This window comes from Bradysia coprophila, assembly GCF_014529535.1.
Source record: "Bradysia coprophila strain Holo2 chromosome IV unlocalized genomic scaffold, BU_Bcop_v1 contig_5, whole genome shotgun sequence".
Lineage (NCBI taxonomy): Eukaryota > Metazoa > Arthropoda > Insecta > Diptera > Sciaridae > Bradysia > Bradysia coprophila.
In genome coordinates this window covers 6,521,707-6,545,155 of record NW_023503374.1, presented here as the reverse complement: position 1 = coordinate 6,545,155, position 23,449 = coordinate 6,521,707, and the positions used below count along the sequence as shown (strand labels likewise).

Sequence of the window (23,449 nt, the reverse complement as noted above, 5' to 3'; positions counted from 1 at the left end):
ATGTTGATGTACAGCAATGATGCAATGTTTTCTGTGACATAGAAATGATAATCGACACCTCGCGCCTGACACAGAATGTACACGTCGATGTAATAAGTATGTGAAGTAGTGTTAGTCGCTGTACCTGCATCAGTCAATACGTGTAAATCAAATGGACGTACATCATTGGGTATACCGACTGATACTGGTAAAACCTATACTGACTATAGCTGGTACAGCCGATACACATACGACATACTGAACTGATACTGGTTACAACCCCTGGTTTGCAATTCAAAATTGTAATGAAGAACTAGGATAATTTTCTCCAATACAAATAAAACCGTTCGGATGCCCGAGAGAGTTACCGCTCTATTCTGTTGTTGTGGTCATTGAAATTTAAACATAAACATGATGATCGTGATGATGATGGTGATTATGAAGCCGGTGGTGATAATGTCTTGCATTTACTTAATCACTAAGTATTTATGTACGTTACTTTGAGTTTACAGGATCATCCACATATATACGCTGTGAAACGAGCCTAACATCCAAGTGATATTAGTGTTAAACTAAAATGTTCGACAATTTTATAAATTGAATTATGAAAAAAAGCTTAGGTTTTGATGAAAGCCCGAGTGAAACACTTCACCCTAAGTCCGCTTTGTAAAATTAAGTACAGATATTTATGCTATTTTCAAAAATTCGCACTGAAACATCATAGTAAAATTAGATAAGGAAATGTTCGACTGTATCACGTGCTTAATGTAAAGTTGCGAGTGCATATCGTAAGACACACTGAAATCGTTAATTTGGTCGGTAAGATGTCCTGAATGTTTAGTCATAAAATCAAGTTTAATTTTCATAAACCAAAATATATATCAACCTCCAGATTAAGATCTTCCTTAATCTTAATAGCTACGTACTTGACCAATAGGATGTCTGAAATTCTTTTACTTCTTAGATTTCACGGTTATCGTTACAACTTTGTAAAATTTGCACTTTTGAATGGAAAAAGGAATCTTGATAATGGAAACGCAGAAAAGTTGGTCGAACAAGAAAGAAATCAGTTACTAAATGCAGCATCTCATTAAGGATAAAATTAAAATTCGACAGTTCACCAAAAATAAGTTCTATCTTTTTATTGAAATCAAGCTTTTTCACAAGAAATTTTTAATTTTCTTGAATAGATTTTTCCTCGTAAGATGCCAAGTTCGAAGTTTTTTTGGAAATGATTGCGTTAATCTCGGTTTTGGTTAGTTTTTTTGTTTTGTTGGCAACAGCATGAGCGTTCATGATATCTGAATATAGGTAGCACGACTGAGTAATTCTTATTATTCAATAAAAAAGATGTGTACCGTAAATTAGACCGACACGATTCTTATCTAATGTTTTCGCTGGCTGTGCCGGTGCTGAGGTATTTTCTTCTTTCTTCTTGAAGCTTCGTTTGCCAGTTAGGGTGTGAGTCTTCAAGACATCTCGACCAAAAACGCAGATAAGTAAGTTATTCAGGAATTCGTTGTCGCTTTTCGCTTTATCCAAGACTGCACATTGTTTTTTCGATATAAAAACATTGTGCCTGTACAGTCGCCCTCCGTCCTTAATTTAAAGTAGAAAATGTTGATTTACATTCATTCACTCATTTTATTCCATTTAACCTTTTCTTCGAATAGAAGTTCTGGGACGCGTTCGTCTACATCAACTAAATAGTCTTGAAGCAGTTTATTTCGACGATCGGCCTTTGCCAACTCTATTTTTAAATTATCATTTTCAACTTTTAATTTAAGAATCTCAGAAAGTGCGTCATTGTACTTAGTGGTGAGCTCATCAAAGTTTAAGACAATTATATTTCCTCCGTCTGTAAATATTCAAATTCAATCAGACGATTCGAAAAATACGAAGAATTTCATACAATTATCGACTCGATCCATGTTGTTTGAAGCGTTCAACTCATTCGATATCGAAACAATCTCTGGTATGGTTAATGTAGCAAGAGGAGGAACTTCGAGTTGCTTAATTATTAAGAGTTTTCTTAATTACAATAATTTGTACAATAATTTTTGATTACCTCAGAAACATAGTCCTCGTTTCGAATATCTTGCTCGTTGTCTGTCAGTATGGAATGAACCAAATCACGAGTCAAATCAGTAAGTGAAAACCCAAATGTGGTGCTCGGCAATTCGCAAAGTGGAGAGATATTATCAGACAATGCCATCGACGAAGATGAAATATTTGACGTGGCATTCATAGCCATTACAGTCAAGTTACTTTCCTGTGTTTCGGTTCCACTCGATCGTTTCTTTTTCTTTTTCTTAGGCTTATCGTTTAATTTTGGTGACGTATCGATCTCGTTCGACTTCGCACATACCTTAAATTTTTTGATTTATTTATTAACTCCTCTATCTCTTGGCTTATGAACATCACCTCTGTTTCGTCGTTCAATTCGACGGAAGTTATCAACGCCTCAACTTTTGACCGTTTTTGGTCCTTTTTCTTTTTTTTTTCTTTGACTAAAGGTTCCGAGCGAGGTTCCGAGCGTTCCAATGAATAATTTTGTTTTGCTTTTTTAATTATCGGCTCACGAATTTCCTTGTAAAAAATTCAATAAGCGGTGTGATCTTAAATTATCAATCAGTTCAAACCTCATCTGAGCTGTTGCGGTTCTCTTCTTCTTCGTTGTTGCTGTCAGTAAATTCAGGGATAGGTAATATTGAGGAAGATGTGGAGGGAGCTTGCAATTTCACGTCGTTAATCAAATATTGCAAGTTTAGTGCATGAGCCTGAGCTTTCTGTGTCTTTAATTCTTTTTTCTCTGATCTTTTTCGTTTCGATTCCATCTTCTTTATTTCTTCATCGGTGTTTCCAGGCTCGCGAAATTTATTTGAAACAAACTTTAATCGTCCTTGCACCGATTTTTCAGCCTCCTCCAAAGTGTCTATCAAGTTAAGTTTCAGATATAAATATAATAGCTATTTTGCTAACTAGTAATACGTAAATGGGAAGTTTTGCGCATAACTTTGATATTCATTCATAAGCGACATATCTTGTCCGCAAAATATGCATTTAGGCGTGAGTTTAGAACTGTAGACATTGCTACAAAAAAATTAGTAAATTTAAAAGAACCACCAGAAACAGATACAGAAAATATTATATGAGACGGCTCTCAGTTCTGAAAATAATGATGACGTTTGTTTTATGTGGACGAAAGTAAACAAAAACATTTTGATTCGATTGGTGCAGTTATAAGATTTCTTTAAAAATTTATGTTTGTGCTGCGTGATTGAGTTATAATGAATGAGAATAAGATTTCAAAAGATTTATAGTTTAACTTAAAGGAATTACAATACTGATCCAATGTATGAAATGCGAAATTAAGGAGTCTATACAAATTGCAACTGCAAGATTTAACTCTGTGTATGAAAACCAAGTAAATCAGTGCCTTACGTTTAGATAAACTAAACATCGTGGTATTGTACGATTCTTTTCGAGTTGTTCAAACCTACATTTTGGGTACCAAAGCAGTATGTATACTTAGTCCAATTACTTCAGTTTTTCCTTTGGCTGATCTAAAATCTAACCACAAACAATTTATCTATATTGAACTATTCCTTCCAAAAAAAATGCAATTTCCAGTTCACGAAAATTGCTTTATCTTTGACAAGAAATCATTTTCCATTTCTAAGGTTCTTCCAACGAAGAACATAAAACATTTTTCTGTTTCATTTTTTTATAACTCACTAAAAAGTAGCATCAAAAGATGCTACTAGTCGAAAATAAATTTATATCAAAAGATAAATGTTGGATGGGTTATGCTGGTCCAGCTTCAACATTCCCTGATCTGCATAAAACAAAGCTAATGTTGCAGAACAAGGGAAAGTCTATCGAATTCTAACAAAAATGTAGAATTCAAATTTTTGAACGGCAGTGGTGGAAACTGCCACATAAAAAACTAAAATTTTCAAGATATTTCCGTTGCAAATTAGGTGTAACTCTGAAATATTAGAATCATCGGGTGTGTCAATCTCCATTAATAATTTTAGATTTAGTTTATGCAAAATTGACCGATCGAAGATGTTCGAGAATTCGGATAGGTTGTTTGTTTTAGTAAAGTTAGAGTACACACAGAAAAATATGTGAAGTGTGTGGTACTTGCGGCACGTACCAATACGTTGTGTACGGAAATCATACACGTTAGGCTTAATCTTATACATTTGAGTGTAAGTTTCCGTGGATGAATCTTTGTTGCTAGATGGGTGAAGGAAAATTGTAGCTCACCTACAAGTTTTATGACAAAAACTTTAAAAAGAGCTGGCTCTCCCGTAAACTTCTCTGAATATTCGCATTTCATGTCGTATGGATCATCGTCCAGATTAGCGCACCAATAGCAAAATTCATCATCAGTTTTGATGTATAATTTCTTCGACTTCAATATCCAAAATCTTCGAACAATGACCACTTTTCCTTCGTCATATTTTAGTTCTACTACTGCATATTTATCTTCTATTCAAAGATACCACATTAATGAGTGTTGGATTGGTTGGAAAATATTTGTTAGATCTTACTTTCTGCTTCCATTGTTTCTGATGATTTTTTGTAACTGAATGTAAACTTTTATAATTCAACGACTACTCACTCAAAATTAAATGAATCAAAAATACAAGACGAAATACATCGTCAGGACTTACTATTATAATGAACAATTATTTTGGTAATTTTTTTTTATTTTCGAACGATTAATAGGTTTCGGGCTCCGGTTCAGAACCTTCCGGTTTTATAATTTCTGATAAACATAAACAAACAAGATACATTTCAATCACCTTCATACTGGTTCGGCAGCTCTGTTATGAAACTTTCCTTCTCAGTCGAAATAATAAGAAGTTTCTGTAATATTTCTTCTGCCGGAATTTTTTCAAAACAATTTACATTGCTTTTGCAGATCTTTTTTACGTGAACAGGGAAATTCGGAACTCGTTCCGTTCTTAGCATTTTTAGAAGAACGAAAACGGAATCTTCTGCCTTGAAAATTAAAGTGATAATGCCAACGCGTTGGTTTTTTAAAATTACCACAGTGTCATTTGTTTGCTCAGGTCTTTTGTAGGCGGCACTAAAGAATACATCATTGCCGTAAAAGAACTTGTTGTATGCCATAACATAATCCAAATTTCCCTGCAAAATGGATTTCTCGACTGCATCCAGCTTGTGCTTTAATGGGCTCCCGAACAAAGTTATCTGACCTATATCGTATGTTATTTCATTTGATATAATTTACAAAGGACTTATTTCATTATTACCGATTTTCTCACACTTTTTAACTCTCATGCTTTTCATTCGCTCGATGTAATTGAAGGTTGACGAGGTCGACTCGCACAGAACTTTCAAGCGATTCAGGGAAGTGTTGAACGCATACTTCGAAGCAATCTGATGCTCAACGTCTGTATTGCCGTGAACATGTTTCACAAGCGATCCATTATTACTCTCGAAGTTGAAATTCGAATACGCCCAAAGAGGACCACAGTCATTTACACATTTCGACAAATGTTTGAGTAAATGGACGTTGTTCACCATATTCTCTTCTCCATAAAGTTTTTGAAAGTCGTCCACAAATTTGTTTAAACTTTTTGTAGCTTTTTCATCTTCTTTAGTGGTGATTTCGGACTTTAAAAATATAAATATTGCTTCGGATAGCAATGTCAGGTGGTTTAAATAAATTGATTTTAAAACACCACTTAAACAAGGAACTGCATAGTAAAGCAACCAGTACTTCAGCTCATGTGCTTTCCAATATTCCCTTTCTTCAATTGATCTCGGTTTTATGGAAAACGATTTGAAAGGAGTAATATTCTTCAGGTTTTTATTGACTACCTCCATTCCACGAGGAGTAATGTAGTACTTCTCTCGGTGATTAGTAGAGTCAAACCAGAGACTCAACAGCAAATATGTAACACCTGAAATATCATATTACGTCGAAAGAGAATTAATTTTTCCTCATTGAAAAATTGAATATACCTTCTAGGACACAGTGTAGATAGTCTATAACAGTACCATCGATCAAATTGAAATCTTTAAATCCAATCAAGGGTGAGACTCCGGTGATACCAAAGCTTGATTGCCCCGTTGACAAAAACATACCGATCAAATTCAGTGTACCTGAGTGCGTTCGGAGAGGAAAATCTTCGTTTGTGTATTTGCTCGACGTGGAACTACCCACCATGAAACCTGGATGAATACAGTAACTGCAACCAAATTCGCCATTGAATTGCTTAAATTTAAGCACTTTCGCCTTAGCTGGTAAGTCCGCGGTGAATAGCAAGACACGAACGGTTACTGTTTTCTCTGTATTGCCTGTCTTAATAACGATTTTCTGTTCATCAAGATCATTCATTTCCTTAATGAATGGCTGTAAATACAGCTCGAAGGAAGGATCAGAGCCAAACCATATGCCGGATAAAATTATGTTTTGTTGCTTAAATCTTTTGCGTGGAGGAACTTCATTGATAATCCACTGAATTGGCCACAGACTAGCTTTTCGTTTTGATTTAAATACTCTTACACCATCTGTATTCAAAGTCAATGTAACCAAAGGACCGGCTCCAACTTTAGCTCTCAGAGCTTTGTATAACTTTCCATCAAATACGTCTGTGTATGTACTGTTATTCGAGACCGTGCTGTAATTCAAAATACCAATATCTTCAGAGATTCGTTTTTCTAATTGTTCTCTCAAAGGCAGCTCCATGAAAAAGTGACCATCGTTCATTTTTTTTAACGAATACTCGGTTTCACAAACATCACAATAATGAGGACCTCTATCATTTTCGTTTTCGGTTACTTGAAGCGACTTCAAGTTGTCATAAGTGTTGATGTAGACCAAACATTTTTTGCAGTAAAAATGAATTGTTGGGCGTTGATTCCGTCCGAAGAATTTTTTGAAAAAGTATTTCGTTCTTGGTAAATTAGAGTTATCGCCTAGTACATTATGGAACAACTTCAACAGGTCTTCAAGAGCGACCCAGGTCAAGTGATGCTGAAGGAAAAATGCTAGAACCATCGTTATGGCATCTGACGTTTTGCATAGCAGATTCGGATGAATTAATTGATCGGATATAACATGAAAGAAGTCCTCGTTATCACCATTGGGTACATCATAATTGTTTCCTTCGTTTAAGACTTCATCATTCTCTGTCCGATCTGTGGGTTCCGTCTCGTTGACGCAATCTTAAAATTTATAATTTAGGTTTAAGTCGAGCGTAAAAGTTTCTATATGTCTCATATATTCACACCTTGATCTTGATCACTCTCAGAAGAAACAGGTTTCCGGCTCACTCTTTTAAAAATTCGATCGGTGGTTTCGTTTTTCACTTTCTAATTTAGGATAGTTAAAGAAATTCATAAAATATAAGGAACTGCTATTCAACACACCTTTGCCATATAATTTGTCAGCGGATTTTCAGTATTCGGCTCTAAATATCTTTTGTATTGTCGCGACATTTGAAAGAATATTTCTCGACAGATTCAAAGAGACTTCTGCTTATAGTTATGACTAACTGGCGACTGAGAACATTTTTTGATGCGGAATCTCACTCCTGTAATTATGTACCATAGAAGCATATTTTTATACTATTTAGTCGGATAATTTACATCATAAAATTATATTAGTCAGTGTAGCAAGCATCCAATATGCCATGTTATATAGAAAAAGTGTAATTTGCAATCTTATTATTTATATTGTTTTTTCATTCTTAAGAGGGTGGTAGTCAAAATTAACCTAATCAGTAAGTAGGAGCATATTTATCATTCTCATAAGCAAGGATCAGAACCAGTCGTTTTTCGGTCAGTTTTTCACTCGGGAGTTTTTCTTTTTCGATCGACAATTGAACTAAATCGGAATTTTTTAAGTCTAATCTTTCAGCTTAATATTAGATTGCAAAGGGTGTTGGATCATGCTTTTCGGCTGTTCTTCACTTGGTTCGTCGGACTTATTCCGGCCATTTTCAATGGAAGTTTCCGGTGGATAGTTCCATGGTTGCACTTCCCCAGAAGCCCATAGCACATACACCACAGTTGTTGAAACAAAAATGGCGAACGAAATCCAAAATACAGCTCTCCACTCCGTCAACGACGACTAAATGGAGAAAGGTTTAGTTTAATGAAATAATTGGCAATAGAAATTTTAGAATATGGAAGATTTCAAGGGAAAATAACTACACGGGCAGTTGGAACTTTGATCGCTGGCTTCCAACAATTCTCATACGAGTTTTCAGTTCTTGAACGCTTCTTTGCACTGACTTTTTTCTCGCTCGAGTCCTAGAGATTAGTCTACACCATTACAATGGTTAATCGTCTCGTACAAAAACAATCAAGATTTACGATGACTCTCTGAGGGAGTTATAACTCGAAGAGTTACGGATTTTCAATTGTTCTTAGCGTTACCTAAGAGCAGTGCTATGATATCAAGCTCTATCATTAGCTTGTCGTTTTACAAACTTAAAACACTTACGTTAGGAGTCATAACGCCAACCTGTAACGAAAAAATTGGAAAATTTCAATTAAATCGAAATTAAGCTGACAACAAAAACAAAACTTACAATGTATGGTGATAAGATTCCGGTTATTGCTCCAATTCCATTGGTTATAGCCATCAGTGTTCCTGCATAATTTGGACTTAAATCTAATGGATTCACTTTCATACCCGGATAGAACGTTCCCATAAAGCCCATTGAAAATATCTGTAAATCGGAGAGAGTGAGTCAGACAAATGTCTTAATTCTGATTTAGGAGCAAAATTTAGTTGAATTGAATGATTCATTGAAGATTCTTGATCAGAAGTACTACGTTATTAGTTTTGAATTGGGTGGGTGTATCGGCAGTGATAAATGTGCAAAACATGTCGAGGTTATCAAAAGAAAAAAAATAGATTATTTGTGATTGATAAGATAAAAATGAATGGACACATTGTCTCACACATACAAGCCATAGGCCCTCTAAATCCCTGTGCGTCTTTCTTAAGACAATAATTATAAAAATTCTATTATTATGAGATAAACGTATCCAGATAAACTTTATAAAAACAATTGTACATTAGGTGCCATCCATGTAATAAACAATCTATCGAAGATGGCTGCTCACTCAAATTCACCTGAAAGTAGGGTAGCGCTAGAGGTTTTGCGGATTTGCATCACCTCAACTGTTCATGTACTCATTTACGAGAAGAGTGTCAAAATATTTCTCTACAAGGCACGTCAGTGAAATTTAAACATGAATTTTCTTCAGCTGTTTGTCAGCTGGTCTACTCGTACAAGTAGTTTTGTTTGTATGAGTTGACCATTTAAAGGAAATTCACTGGCCTACATACAAAATCCTATAAATGTTACTACTTTAACAAACGAGCACTGTCCGCTTTATCAGTTTCCCCGCAGCAAGAATCTTGAGTCAGTAGAAAAGAAGAAAAAATGTATTTCTTACAAACATGACGACGACAACCATTCGATTACACTCCGCATATGATGCTGCAATGATAAAGATCGCTGGTCCGATTGCGGCTGTGAAACATTAAAACAATTAAAGTAAAAATTTTGGTGCCTTTTCAAATTCCTTTCTGCGATATTTACCAACAGCAGTGAAGACTTTCCTGGCATTTGTGATACTCAGGTAATTTCTAACGATCAAAAAGTCGCTTAGGAACCCTGTCGATATGGAAACGATCCACATAAGGAGATAAGGAAGTGACGAATACAGTCCATTTTCGGAAATGGAAAATCGCAAAACATCAGCCATGTATTTTGGCAAGTCTGTCACCATAACATAGAAGCCCCAATCGTGTCCAATCTGTTTAAATTTTACCGATTTTCTGTCTAACAAAAGTTATAGTTCTACTAATTGTGATTCTTACCTGAGCGCACACAAGAGCCATCATCGGAACCGATGTTAAGATTGCTTTCCATGGTGTCGGTGGAAGGGTCTTATCTCGTTCCAATTGGCCTAGTTCCTTTTTCAAAAAGTCTTTCTCTTTATCGGTAATGAAGGGATGAGATTCCGGATCGCTGTAGCATATAAACATCTTAAATGTATTTAAATGTTCGTTAATTACATCAGATAATCAATTAAACGTTAAGGTTCATTACAAATATAACGACCCATAAGAGTGCCAAGCCTCCGAAAAAGTAAAACACTGAGGACCATCCAGGGAAATTTTGCAGCAACAATCTGTGTCAAATCCATCAATAAATTTGTTAATTGTTTATAAAACTAGGTGGAGTGAATGTCATTTTTTCTGTTGTTTTTTAATTAAGCTTCGTGTTGTGAGCTTAGCTTTATTATAAATTCAAATTACTCACCCTGATATCAAAGTTCCTAAGATTGTGCCAACCTAAAAGAGAGGTATTATTAAATAAACTCTCCGAACAATGGAAAGCTCATTGACATTACTAGTGAGGTAATGTGGCCTTTCTCTCACTAGTGAAGACCCTTTCCCTCGCTCGTAAAGTAAAACGCCATACTTTACACGTGAAATAATTTGAGAAGCCCTCGGATACTTTTACTCATCTGTATACGAGATATCAAATTACTTTACTGGTATAGTAATGTACTATTACAGAATTGATTTAAATTTACCGAATGTTACCGAAGTTTACCGAAAATCACCGAATCTATTTTCCAGTAAATTTCGGTAATCTTTGGAAAATGAATATAAAACAAAATGTTAGATTCATAATCATGCGAAGGCCGATGATAAATGTACACAAAAATTACATAATGATGAATGAACTTACTTGTCCTCCGCCGAAAACTAACGAGCCGAGCTTACTCCGTTCTTTCAATGGTATCCACGCAGCTAATAGTGAACTTAATGCGGGAAATGTGGTTCCTAAATTGATTCGATTTTTAGAGATATCAATATGGAAAGTCCCTCATATTATTACCTTCTCCCAATCCCATCAATACTCGCAGGACAATCAGCGATGTTGAGCCGCCTATACCAGAACAAAAAAAAAATCATCAAAAACTGCTGTTGAGGATTTTTTTCTTAGTTTATTTACATACCCCATTCAACACAAATTGGAGTTAGGAGTGTGAAGATTGCTGTTGATAAAATGCCCAGTCCAAGGGTATATTTGCCACCAAATTTCTCAGCTAAATTTAATCGTTTTATTCTGTTAATCGCAACCGTTGTAACGCCTTTGATTTTAAAACTAAAATTATTTAAAAAAAATGTATTTACCTAATAGACCACCCGGTAGATGTGTAATTGCATATCCCCAATAAAATGAGCTAAGAATTACACCTTGGAGCTCTTGATTCCATTCGTATGTACCGGAATGAGTTGACTACATGAAATGTAAATTCAATCAATTAAATTTGGCTCATACATCGGGCAGCTGATATTCTTACACCTGAACCACTTCCTTCATCACCAAAATCGGGACATGTGTTGTCTTCGTGTTCGGTATTATTAACTCTTACTACCATTTCTGTTATGGCAACGGACAATGTGATGCGCATTGTGTATGCATTGACTAGAGCCAGAAATCCCATACTTTTAATTGAAAAGAATAAAATTTTAGCATGAAAACAACAGATTGGTATTTCAAATGAACTCACATCGATAGCACGACTCTTTGGGGTACAATAAAAACTGAAACAGAAAAATCGTACGGTAAAATGCAGTAAATACAAACATAAAATAGAAACTAGTGCTTGTGCACTTTTTAAATATGACCATATTGAACATAACTAATATCTTGTTAGACATAGAACTTAAAAATTCAAGTTAAAACACGAAGATCTTGTTGTCTGTTTTGAAGCTATTAAAATTAGCATACATGATTTGGCCCGATTTTGGGTAACAAATTCGGAGACGGTTCTTGTCACACTCAAAAAACAATGCAAAAGAATAGCTACCAATACTCTTTGATATTTAAGACAAATGATTGCTGATTCTTTTCGCATCCAAAAAGAAGCAAATTGAGCAAAACGTTTGGATACAACTTAAGTGATTCAAGTAGAATAGTACGAAGTTAAAAATGACCTCTCTACCAGAGCCTGATGATGTCGATTACTTGAAAATACATATTTACAGTGCGTTTTTTTGATAATTAAATTTCTTCAAAATCGCTGAAGTAAAGAGAGAGCACTTTTAACCTTAACTTCATTTAAGGTTCAACTCCAAGATCGACTCATAGAGTTACACACCTCTATGGTTCAGCATTAGGTTGTTTCTATGACGAAAATGGAAGTGCAAAATTTGTTTGATTACTTGATTATTGACAATTACACGTCTATAAATAACTATCGTACAGGCTCTTCTGATCAAACATTTTTCTACGTAAATAATATCTCACATGCGCAATATTTCCCATTTATACACACTTGATATGAAATGCTTATTGTACTTCTACATCATTTGTACAGCTACAAACAAATGAGCAAATATTATCCTTGAACATTATGCTTCCATATTTATTTCAATTTTGCTTAAAATTGGACAACATACAGAGGATGTCAGTGAAATTTAGACATGAGTTTGATTCAGTTGGTCCACTCTGACTTTTAACGATTTTACCACTACCACGTGTTTCGCCAAACTGGAATGATCACTTTTGTTTGTATGAGTGAGCCAGCTGAAGTTAATTCATGTCTTAATTATAATAATGTCGTCTTTTTTTCGTACAAGAAATTATAGCGCCATCGAGCAGTTTAGTTACAAAAGTAATGTACATTCATAGAAATTCTCAATACGGCTAAATCCTTCTGATTGACGAGTACAATACCATTAACAACATTTTTGTTAATTGAAGAGACACAAATTACTCAAAAACAATGGGAAAATATCGAAAATGTAACGCTTTTCCCGAACTCTCTCTCCCTAGTAATTTGTGAATGGCATCTAAGTTCTCAAAATCTGTACTCATAAAAAACAACATTTTAAATCACGGTAATAATGGAGTTTCATATTATATTAAATATATTAATCTAGTTCCAAAGATGTGTAAAACATCGTATCTAATCAACATTAACGCTAGAAGGTAACACACATATCATCCAAATCCAATTCAAACCTTTTTCCAATCAATGTTGCTCAGGTTTTTATATACATGTATCTTATCATGATTTATCGCATAATGTACTCTCACTTTTCTAATCTTTTATAAGAGATAATTCGTGATTAATAAATATTTAGAAACGATTACTTTTGTTCCAGCTGTAAAGCTCCATTCAATTAAAATTACCCGTTTTCAATGTAGTATTACAGCCAATCATTCTGATATAAATTGATAAATTGGTAGCAATGATTTCATTAGGCAATATATGTACATTACTGTCGCACAGTTATGAGATTTTTTGATTAATTGCCGTAATAAAGATGTAATTACACACTTTTCGGTCGTAGGGATTAACTGAATTAGGAGAGAGTTTTGGAAAAGTCTTGTGTCGACGAAGGTCAACCGCTCTGAAAAAATAGGCCGTCAAAGAAGTTTAGTTTTTAGGAATTTCAGGTCAGTTATCTTACCTGGTGTGAAACTGGTTTCATTTAAATCTGTCAGGTCAGGTTTCAGGTATACAAATTTTTAAGTTAACCAGCCAGGTTTCTGGTCAGGTTTGACCTGATTACAATATTTAACATGCTTACGGGTCGAAAATCTTTTTCTTCTTCTTTTCATCCAATGTCATGAACAAGATGAACTAACAAAATTCACACGAAAACTGGTCTTTTCAACTCTTATCCCAATCCCTCGTTATGTAAACGACTTTATCATGCTTGTGGTTAGAAAATTGCGAACAAGAAGGTTTCGGACCAGGCGGTAATAGGGCATTTTCTGGTCTCATTTTAGAGTTTCGAAATGTTTACTAGAGAGATTGTAACACTTGGCGTCAGCTCAAGCTGCAAGCCACCCACCAGTCAAAAGAGTCAAAACAAGGAAATTCTGTGCAATTATGTGGCGTATTATAAAACTATTCTCATAATTCCATGAAAATTAGTGATGAAAATGTAATAAACACCATTTATCTCGACGACTAACTCAATAAAATAGAGTTGAATGCTGTAAAGCGTGACAGCAAAAAATCAAATTGTCCATTTTAATAGGACCTATATGTTAAAAAATTATTGCTTGATTTATTAAATATAATATAACAATTCCACGTGACAATAATGGAAGTGTTTTTTCTGTTGTCACTAAAAAACCGATTGAGAGATGATGATTTTGTTGCTGACGTTGAATCTATTGATAAGAAACTCAAACTATACAGCCACCAATAAATAAAGTGTAAGTAGGTAATTAAACGTTATTTATTTTCATTGTTGTCAATTAATGATAAACCATGAAAATGAAGAAATAATCTTATATCTCTCATCACATTTAAAAAAATCGTTTTTATGAAAAAAAAAAATTGAATAATTTCTTGGGTGTAACCGTTATTTATTGCTTTATTGCACTAGTGTATTATGACTTTTCGTTATCGCACTATATTGCATCAGAGAAGCTCGTTAACGCACTCAAATTAATTGGAACATTCAAACCCCACTCTTGAGCAGATCTTGCTATGAACTACATACGAATGCTAGTTTTCGTCACGAATATGCAATGGTTAAGATGTTTCTGATGGTACCTTTGCTCATTCGGATTGGGCACTAAAAGTTTGAAAAAGATGGTTAATAAACACGATGTGTTGCCAAACTGATCCCGCTTGTATGAGCGATCTTACAATCTTACATTTAGTTCCTTAACAAAAACTTTTTCCCTAGCATCATAAATAGGTACTTCGTTTGACTGAATCTAAATTCTTTCTAGTGTGTCCTTGGTATGATAGTACTAAGGGGAAATCCAGCTCAGATACTGTCACAAAGACAAGAAAATACGCTGGTTAGATGAATCAAGAAAAACCATTCAATGTAAGTTTTAATAAGAGTTTATGTGGGAAAATACGGAAAAATATTACGTGCGAATCTGAATATATTCATATGCATACTCGAAGCAGCTAATTTCAAACATTCGTTATACAATAAAAACATTGTTAAACATTATGTGCGAGAATAAGCTTGTGCGAGAAGACGTCTTGACTGTATTTTAATGGAACGTTCGCGGAACAATCGTTTATGAATAAAATGAAACAAGTGACTTCGAGTATAATTACAAATTAGAGACAACATATCATATAATAAAGGCGATGACTCTATTACCCTTGTCAATTTTATGTAATTAGTAATACCCTTTATTCCACTCAGTCAACAACTGATCAAAACAATTGTTATTTTTTATTGTTAAGCTACTCGCCGGCAAAAATTGGAGTACGTACCGAAAACTGTTCATTACCTTCAACAACCTCTAAAAGTAATTCAATTCGAAAAGGAATTTGCAATGACGCAATTTATGTATTTCCTTCCCCAAGTCATTAAGTCTGGTATATAAATGTCATGCAAATACAACATGATAATCATTTAATAAGTGAAGAAAGAAGCTGGTCTTTCTCAAACAATTTTTTAAGTCATTCAAAAATCGTTCAAGGTTATCGACAGCATTATTGATTATAAATACGTAAGTTTGCCATTAGATAGATTGCGCATATGTTTTTAAAGCTCTTAAGTCGACTTATAAATTGAGAATTGAAAATGATAAACAGGGGTGTAAGTAATCAGTCTTTTTAGGGATCGACCATAAATTAAAGGACAAGGAGAGGGGGGGTCTAAAAATGTGGGAGCGTGTTAGTTAAAAGTTAATTTGCAAAAAAAATATTCAAAAATTTAAAAGAAACATAAGAAAACGTTAAATAAGGTTAACTGTTTTCCAAGATCTTCAGACCCCTCCCCCTCTTTGACCTACTTCTATAAGTGCTTGACTAACTCAAAACATCTCCACTAATGCATTTGCGCAAGATTTCTATTGTGTGTATAAATCAATCATAAATTAAAGAAAAATAATAAATAAAAAGGAAAAAAGAAATAAAAAGTATGACGACAAAAAATGCTTGCGTAAACACAAACACATACATAATAAGTAAATTCCGAACAAATAGACTGACAAAAGAATATCACTATAAGTATTGACATATAATTAAGTAATTTGAAGTAAAAAAGGTATAATACGAAACCGATATATTTGAAAAAGAAGTAAATTTGTTTCGTTGAAATAGATATATAAACCAATTTGATAAGAACATGCATAAAATGCCTCTGTAAATTGCACGGGCGCCTTTTATTACGTCTCGCTTCGACATTTAGGGAGTTGCAGGAAAGTTACATTTCTTTAGCAATGATAAAGTAACGCTTATTGTACATTGATGAATCTGTTTAGAGGTATGTTTAAAAAAATGAAGTAACAGATTCAAATTAATGTCTTGACTCGATAGAAAACTACTGATGATTGTTGTCTGTGACAGGTTACTACAATTTTAATACACAAAACATTCGTGTCAAAGTCGATTAAAGAGCCACCAGAAACTTTTGCTGACATGATAAACGCTTCCATGATCAACGCATAGGCGTCTCAACCTGTTGTCTTAGAACCTTGCTTTTGTTATCCTTCTTCTAAACAACTTCGTTTTTAAGACTAAGTTGGTTCTTCAATAGGTTCTATTTTACACATTTCCCGCAGCGTTGTAATTGCATTACGAATTGAGCTTAAAATAATTTAAAGACGAAAAAAAAACAATTTAAATTTTCAATCGAATCTACCTCCTTGTCGAATATAACCTTAATAGACTTTTGTTAATGAATTTTTTACGTGTAAAGTATAAAGCGAAATTTAATGGCCACAAGTCTTTTTTATAAATAAATATAACAAAAGCTGCACGTTTCAACCGATCACTCGAAATGACATCGCTTACATTATAAAGAGATGAAAAGCACGAACAACAGACATTATATTAATCATAAAAAATTGAAGCTTATAAATTCGATTGGAATCTCAGTCATGTGAAACAAAAAAAAACAAGATACGCAGGTGCTTGGTGCATGTATATTTAGATCCGATTTTCAAAAGAACTTTTATGATCTTTGATTTGATGATAGTTAATTATATGCAACAGCACAACGTATACGTATACGCAGCCTCAACATTGAATTAATAAGTGACGTCCATTGAGTATCATGCTAATCAGTTCAATAATTCTATTCATACAAATTTTTTTCCCACAATATTTATGACTTATTCGTTATGATGACGATGATGATGATGATATTCTAGTCTAAGAATTATTTTTCAACGTTGCTGCCACCACCAAACACACCGCAACTAGTCGAATTGGAAAACTTAAGTGAACTTGAACTTTAGAACATTACCAATGATTTTTTTTATTTTTATTAAATGCAGCTGTTTTACTAAGTAAAACACGCACGGGGGCCACCGTTTGGGCCCATTGTGCTACCAATGATACTCAGAAAGAGGCATGTTATGTTTGAGTGATTTAAAATATACAATACAAATACAAGTAACTTTGTACCAATACACCCCAAGAACAGCCAAAAGAACAGAATTTAATAAAGAGCCAATTAGGCGCAGAGGTTAGTGAATTGAATATATGAATAACTAACATCACGGCAAAGTAAAATAAACCAGGCAGGAGTGCTTGATTTGAGTAGGACTTGAATTATCTGCTAGTCTTAACTTTTGTCAGTGTTCATTTTCTTACAGTGTATTGGGTTCCTTATTTGACGTTTCAAAAATGAACCGCTCCTGCCTGATTTTACTCTGCCGACCTAACACTAATCACAACTGATTGTCACCCTGTGTACAACATTGTTTCATCAATTTTGATCCCTATATAGGGATTTGATTTATTAATCCCTCAACCTGTTACAGACGGCAAGCATATGACCAACATTATTTTCGCGTCTATTACTTCCATCGATCAAAGTATTTTTAATCTGTTGATTTCAAATCTTGTACTTCAATTTTTTTAACATGCATTTTACTGTATAAAGTACCATATTACGCAGAGCTTGTCATTGTTTTTGTCGTCGTTATCATTTGATGTACTGGATGTGATTAATGTGATTAATGTAACCGGCAGTGTAAGAAACTTTTCACTACTCTCGATCCAAATTTTCATCGACATAAACTTCAATTGGGATCGTCATTTCAATGGAATTTCAACCACTGTATTCGACATGATGAATGCGACATACATTGTGATTCCAAGAAACTCTACTGACTTGTTTCGTAACAGTGCAGCCGACCTAACGCCAACAATCACCCATTTACAAGGACCATCCGAGGTGTATCCCGTTCTCATTAGTCATGTAATAATTGTGGTACCGGAAGCTCAGCCGTATCCTGATTATTCAGTCTATTTATTAACAATACCTTTGGTTATTCGTTAATTCACGCCGTAAGTGCGGTCGAAATTCAAAATGGAAAGTGCGGAGGTCTTTCTAACGTAACGTCATTTTCATACAAGGAAGCGTTGAAATGTATTTTTCGGTTCACTTTTTCATCGAATCGTTCACTTAAAATTCAAATTTTTGGCATACTTACGGCGTGAATTACCGTCCTAATTGCAATTCTACTTTTGAGCGGCATCCGATTCATCAAGCCAAAGAAAATTTTATTTTTTCAAAGCGGAGCCGATGTTCTCAATCTATTGATTTGCTACAATGGCTAAGTAATCTCAAACATCCGTTTCTTCAGCCTCAGATCAATTCAATTCTAGACATTTTTGAGTCACAACGTTCCATCGCTACAGAAAACGATAATATGAAAAAATTATTGATTGATATGCTGAACGATCTGACTGAGCATAAAGACTGGAACAAGAAAATTCGTTCATTGGAAATGGATTTCTTAACTCAGTTTTTGATATATAAACAACTCTATCGTATGCGTATTCGGAAGATGCGACGATTGCATTTAGAACTCAGAAAAATTTGAATATGAAAAAGCGAAATAATTTTCCGGCTACAAAGTGCTGGACTGTTTTACATAATGGTGGAGAAAAGAAAGTGCCATTAATGATGGTGAAATGATCGAAAGTGACCGCCTGAGCAATAAAGCAGAAACACGAGGCGAAACGTTTTCAATTCCAATGATAACTATTTATGGATGGGCATCAAGTATCGCTTAGTTTGTCATTGAAATTATTTCAAAGTACGTATCAGTTAATGACATTAACTTAATGTAATTAGGATTATTTTAAAAAGACGTTGCGACGAGATCTGTGGTATTCTTCAGGCCAATTCTGTAAAGAATTCAGACACTGAATAAACTTAATATCTATTGGAAGAATTAAGAATAAAATTGCTAGTGTTGTGAGACATGAAAGAAACGTTTATAATGTGATCACCACGGCAGAGTAAAATAAATCAGGAAGGAGCGGTTCATTTTCGAAACGTCAAATAAGGGACCTTAATACACTGTATGAAAATGAACTCAAATGAACACTGACATAAGTTGAAAAATTGTATTCCCAAAAAATGTAGGGTTACTAGATTATTCAGGTCCTTTTAGTCAAAGTAGCGCTACTGCCTGGTTAACTTTACTCTGTCGTGGTAAAACCAGCTCTTGCAGAAAACCTACCGAATTACTTTTAGATTCAAGTCGCTTAAAATAATAGGCCGAGTCTTATATTGTTTCAAAACAAATCAAATCAAAGATGTGTTTAAGTACCTCTGCTATGCACTAAAACAAATGCTTGCTCTCTATCTCTCTCTGTACCGACAGAATGCTGAAGGAGAACGAAGACCACTCAAAAAACCTGTTGGTTGGGTCCTATCCCTTAACACTCTATATAGTTACAAAGAGAGATTATTTGCACGCACGTGTTCACGTTCATAATACGAATACAAGGAAGAGAGAGACATACTAAGTACTTGCCCTTTCAAGCAAACTATTTGAAAGGAGTTGTCAATCAGACATTTTATTTCTTGTTACGAGGTCATTGTTTTAGTGATATTTTACAAACATTCGATCAATTTACTGACTTACATACTGTTCTCTATCGGTATGCTATGCCTTTTTAGTCATTGGTGATCGACAACTTATACTCATTAAAAATATGAAATGTTGAACACTTACGCTGAATGTTCACTGTTCACATAATTTCAGATATGACCCATCAACCGAACACACCGTATAAGTATAGTAACAACTTGAAAATATTTTTACTTTCTTCGAATTTAAAACATTCATACGATTAGCATAATAAGGTTTGTTTTGGAAGTTAATTAAATGCAATACACGATTCGGAACCAGGGGTATAAAAACAATAAACTATTTATCATGTATGCCGATGAGCAATTAATGTAAAATTTCCTGATTCGAAAAATGCTAATTTGAATTATTGGATTTGATGTGGTGTTCGTTCATGAAGCAATGAATTCGCTAAATGAAATGAATTTATTGTTGTAAACAAAATTATTGTAAATAAAAGTGAGAAAATTTCAAGCTCGGGAACAGATTTTATCTAATTAAATTAATAAAAAAAGCGAGAAGGTATTTCTGAGGTCGAACCTTTCATATTAAAATCCACAGTAAAAAATGAGTTTCGAAAAAATTGAATTTTTCTTTAGCTTTTGAATGTAACGTAGCGCCGTTCTGGGTATTAATAAGACACTCTATTTATACGCCAAACAACTTTTGGTAATAAATTATTTCAAGCAAATGATTGCATGTGTGTTTACTGCGCTACACTAAGTAATAAAATGTAGATAATAATTTAATTGCTAGCATTTACTACTTACACCTTGAAACTGTCTTCCTCCATCCTGTTAACATTTTTACTCAGACTGTATCCACAAAAACGAATCTTGATCTAATCAAAACGTCACACTTCCAGTCCTATTATCATTAACGCAAACAATTTTTGTTTTGACACAAGTGTTGAGTCCTTAACAGAATCTACAAATGCAACAGCGCCGATCATACAATCCCTTTGTAAATGTGAATTGGAATTCCTCACTTTACAATCAAAAAAGTGATAATAATTCAAATACAACGAACACAAACGAGATTTTTTTTTGTTGTCTTTTTAAAATGTTACGCGGTCAACGTAGAAACACCGAATGAGAGTGGCCACAGCCGAGACTTTCCGTTTTATACTTGCACCTGTGCGTTACAAGAGTTTCGTTTACACATTGTAATCGTTGCTGGATTGAGTTAATATAACACCGATGAACGACATATCAAACGATAATAATGTCGTCTACACTCTATTCGTTCGATAAATAAATGATTTCACACTAATAACACAAACTGAAACAAAGGTATAGTGAGACATCCATCATTTTTAATGTTTAATGTCTAGGTCTGCTCTTCAAATAATTGTAAATTTAAAGGTAAACAAAACATAACAGACTCATTAATTTGAAAAGAATTTTTTGTCTTTTTTACATGGATATATCCAGTGAGTGTAAGTCAGAGTAATTTTAGGTATTTAAAGAATTAATTAAGTAGGAAAAGAAATTTCAAATATTATTTATTTGTACCTGATAACATTGATATGGTACTTTCTGTTCATTATGCAGTTTGTAAGTGTTTGTAAGTGTTTAACCTACATTACAAAAAGATATTTAATAAAAATTTCTGATTATCAATTATAATCTTTATCGTACGTATGTATAACACAATATTACACCGATACACATATATAATACGAATAGACTAGTAGCGCGATAATAGACAATTATTTACATGATGCATATGCTCGAAAGAATGGATAACGCAATAGAAGATAATATATCAAAAAAATGCGTAACAATTAAAATCAATTCCGTCAAATAAACAATCGAAACTTAATCTATATTTAATTGATAAGTAAGTATACGTTAATATGAAATCCAGATTCCCTCCAAATACACATACGTATATAGAGTAGAGGTATACACATTAATAGTGATGTCTGCAAGTAAGTGCAATGAATTGAACTGATGGAAGTTTCCATAGCTGCATATGTATCTTTAAAGACAATTTGGGCGATCGTTGCAGCAATAATCAATGAAATTCTATAGGTATGGTCTAATGTCAAAAATTGTAAGGAGAGGAGGAAATAGCGATTCGGTTTGTATGGACAGACCACAGACCATACCTGGTTTGTACTTTCATTAACAATAATTACTACAATACGAAACTTTACTTTACATTTAAATGCAACTAAAACGTTAAATTCCAACACCCTTGTTAGTTTAACTTTAATCGGAGCTAATAGATTTACCGAGTTTTCGGGTTCCAACATTTTTAGCTACATATGAGCTTAAATAGAAACACAGTCTTTAGAGTTATAGCTGATCGATATCGTAATCGATGAATTAGTAGGTTACATTGGATACTGCGAAAGTAACGCTTTACATGACTTAAGGCCAGGTGAAGGTGTCTTATCGCAAAAATTGTAAACAGCTTTACTTGGCCTTAACAATTTATGATAAAAGCATCTCTCAGGTGTTTTTTTGCGCAACAAGCTTCGGTGGCTGTCTGTTCGACAAGTGTAGAGTTTGCATATCCATGCCAAAGGCGAAAAAAGTGATAACGACGACAAAAATAATGATAATTGACAATAATGACAATATGTCCTTTATACAGTAAATTCATGTTAAAAAAATTGAAGTACAAGATTTGAAATCAACAAATTAAAAATACTTTCAAAAACTCTGAAACTATTACTTCCATCGATCAAGTAGCAGCATCCAATGTATTCTGTTTTGCTGCCTACCACATACCTACCACATTCAACCAAAAGTTGTATTTCACATATAAATTAACTAGGCCCCACCTTTTGGGCGGGTCAGGTCCCTTGACTGACAATTTTTTCAATATATTTTTAATCAATTTCATTTTATTTTCCGTTGTCAAACTTCCGAAACATCACAAATAACTGATATAAAATTCTCCGCTTGAGTACAAATTCTTTGGAAAAGTACTTTTTCTGTTCTCTATTTTCTTGTAAATTTGTGGCCAGATTTTTAATCAACAATAAATCATAAATAGACAAGGACTCGTGTGAATTACGGCTCACTTCCTACTCGTGTAAGTTGTCTATTATTCAGTTCATAGTCTTATTGATAAAGCTAATTAAAAGTAAATGATGCGAATGTGGAACGATTAGAGGACTCTTTCACTTTCGTACAATATAAAATAGTACGGTAGACGTTCTTCCCTTATCCTTATGTACAAAAAGGAAGCCCCCCGGTACTTACTACATTCACAAAACTTTAATCATGAATAAAATAGCAAGACTCCTGCGAATTACGGCCCTCGCTTCGGTCTGGCCGCAAACATCACACTCGTTGGAGTTTTAAAGTTGTCTGTTTGATTGTTTTTTAGTGTCATTCCATACATTTTTCATTGGTTTGTCTGACAAACTTTGTCATCAAATTTTATAAATATTTTATGTCATGGCGTGAAATCTGCTATTTTTGCCCGTGAAAGCTGACTACCATGCGTGATAGCTGACTTTCACGTGACTATCCCTGACTATAGCCAACTATCACCGTGATGGCTGACTTTCACCTAACAATCCCTGACTATAGCCAACTATCACCGTGATAGCT

At 34.1% G+C, this 23,449-nt stretch overlaps 2 protein-coding genes across 2 annotated transcripts; both read right to left on the bottom strand.

The window, feature by feature from the left end:
• Positions 1–400: 400 nt before the first annotated feature.
• On the bottom strand, positions 401–21,142 carry LOC119071905 (putative inorganic phosphate cotransporter). The gene is made up of 16 exons (XM_037177018.1): positions 20,648–21,142; positions 11,575–11,608; positions 11,365–11,509; positions 11,195–11,300; positions 11,017–11,106; positions 10,896–10,946; positions 10,746–10,840; positions 10,311–10,342; positions 10,098–10,179; positions 9,866–10,033; positions 9,585–9,801; positions 9,439–9,515; positions 8,562–8,702; positions 8,474–8,494; positions 7,827–8,098; positions 401–612 (listed from the first exon to the last, which is right to left on the bottom strand). Exons 1-15 carry the CDS (start codon positions 20,679–20,681, stop codon positions 7,874–7,876), a joined length of 1,518 nt encoding a protein of 505 aa, XP_037032913.1. The 5' UTR covers positions 20,682–21,142; the 3' UTR covers positions 401–612; positions 7,827–7,873.
• LOC119071937 lies at positions 4,789–5,863 on the bottom strand. Its single transcript, XM_037177060.1, has 2 exons — positions 5,271–5,863; positions 4,789–5,213 (listed from the first exon to the last, which is right to left on the bottom strand). Exons 1-2 carry the CDS (start codon positions 5,845–5,847, stop codon positions 4,789–4,791), a joined length of 1,002 nt encoding a protein of 333 aa, XP_037032955.1. The 5' UTR covers positions 5,848–5,863.
• Positions 21,143–23,449: the final 2,307 nt, after the last annotated feature.

Coding starts and splice junctions, on each gene's coding strand:
- LOC119071937 (XM_037177060.1), bottom strand. CDS start 5,847: ATGGAGGTAGTCAATAAAAACCTGAAGAATATTACTCCTTTCAAATCG. Junction 5,214..5,270: donor TAAAAAGTGTGAGAAAATCG/GTAATAATGAAA, acceptor CATACGATATAG/GTCAGATAACTTTGTTCGGG.
- LOC119071905 (XM_037177018.1), bottom strand. CDS start 20,681: ATGTTAACAGGATGGAGGAAGACAGTTTCAAGGT. Junction 11,510..11,574: donor CAAAGAGTCGTGCTATCGAT/GTGAGTTCATTT, acceptor TTCAATTAAAAG/TATGGGATTTCTGGCTCTAG. Junction 10,034..10,097: donor TCTTATGGGTCGTTATATTT/GTAATGAACCTT, acceptor AATACATTTAAG/ATGTTTATATGCTACAGCGA.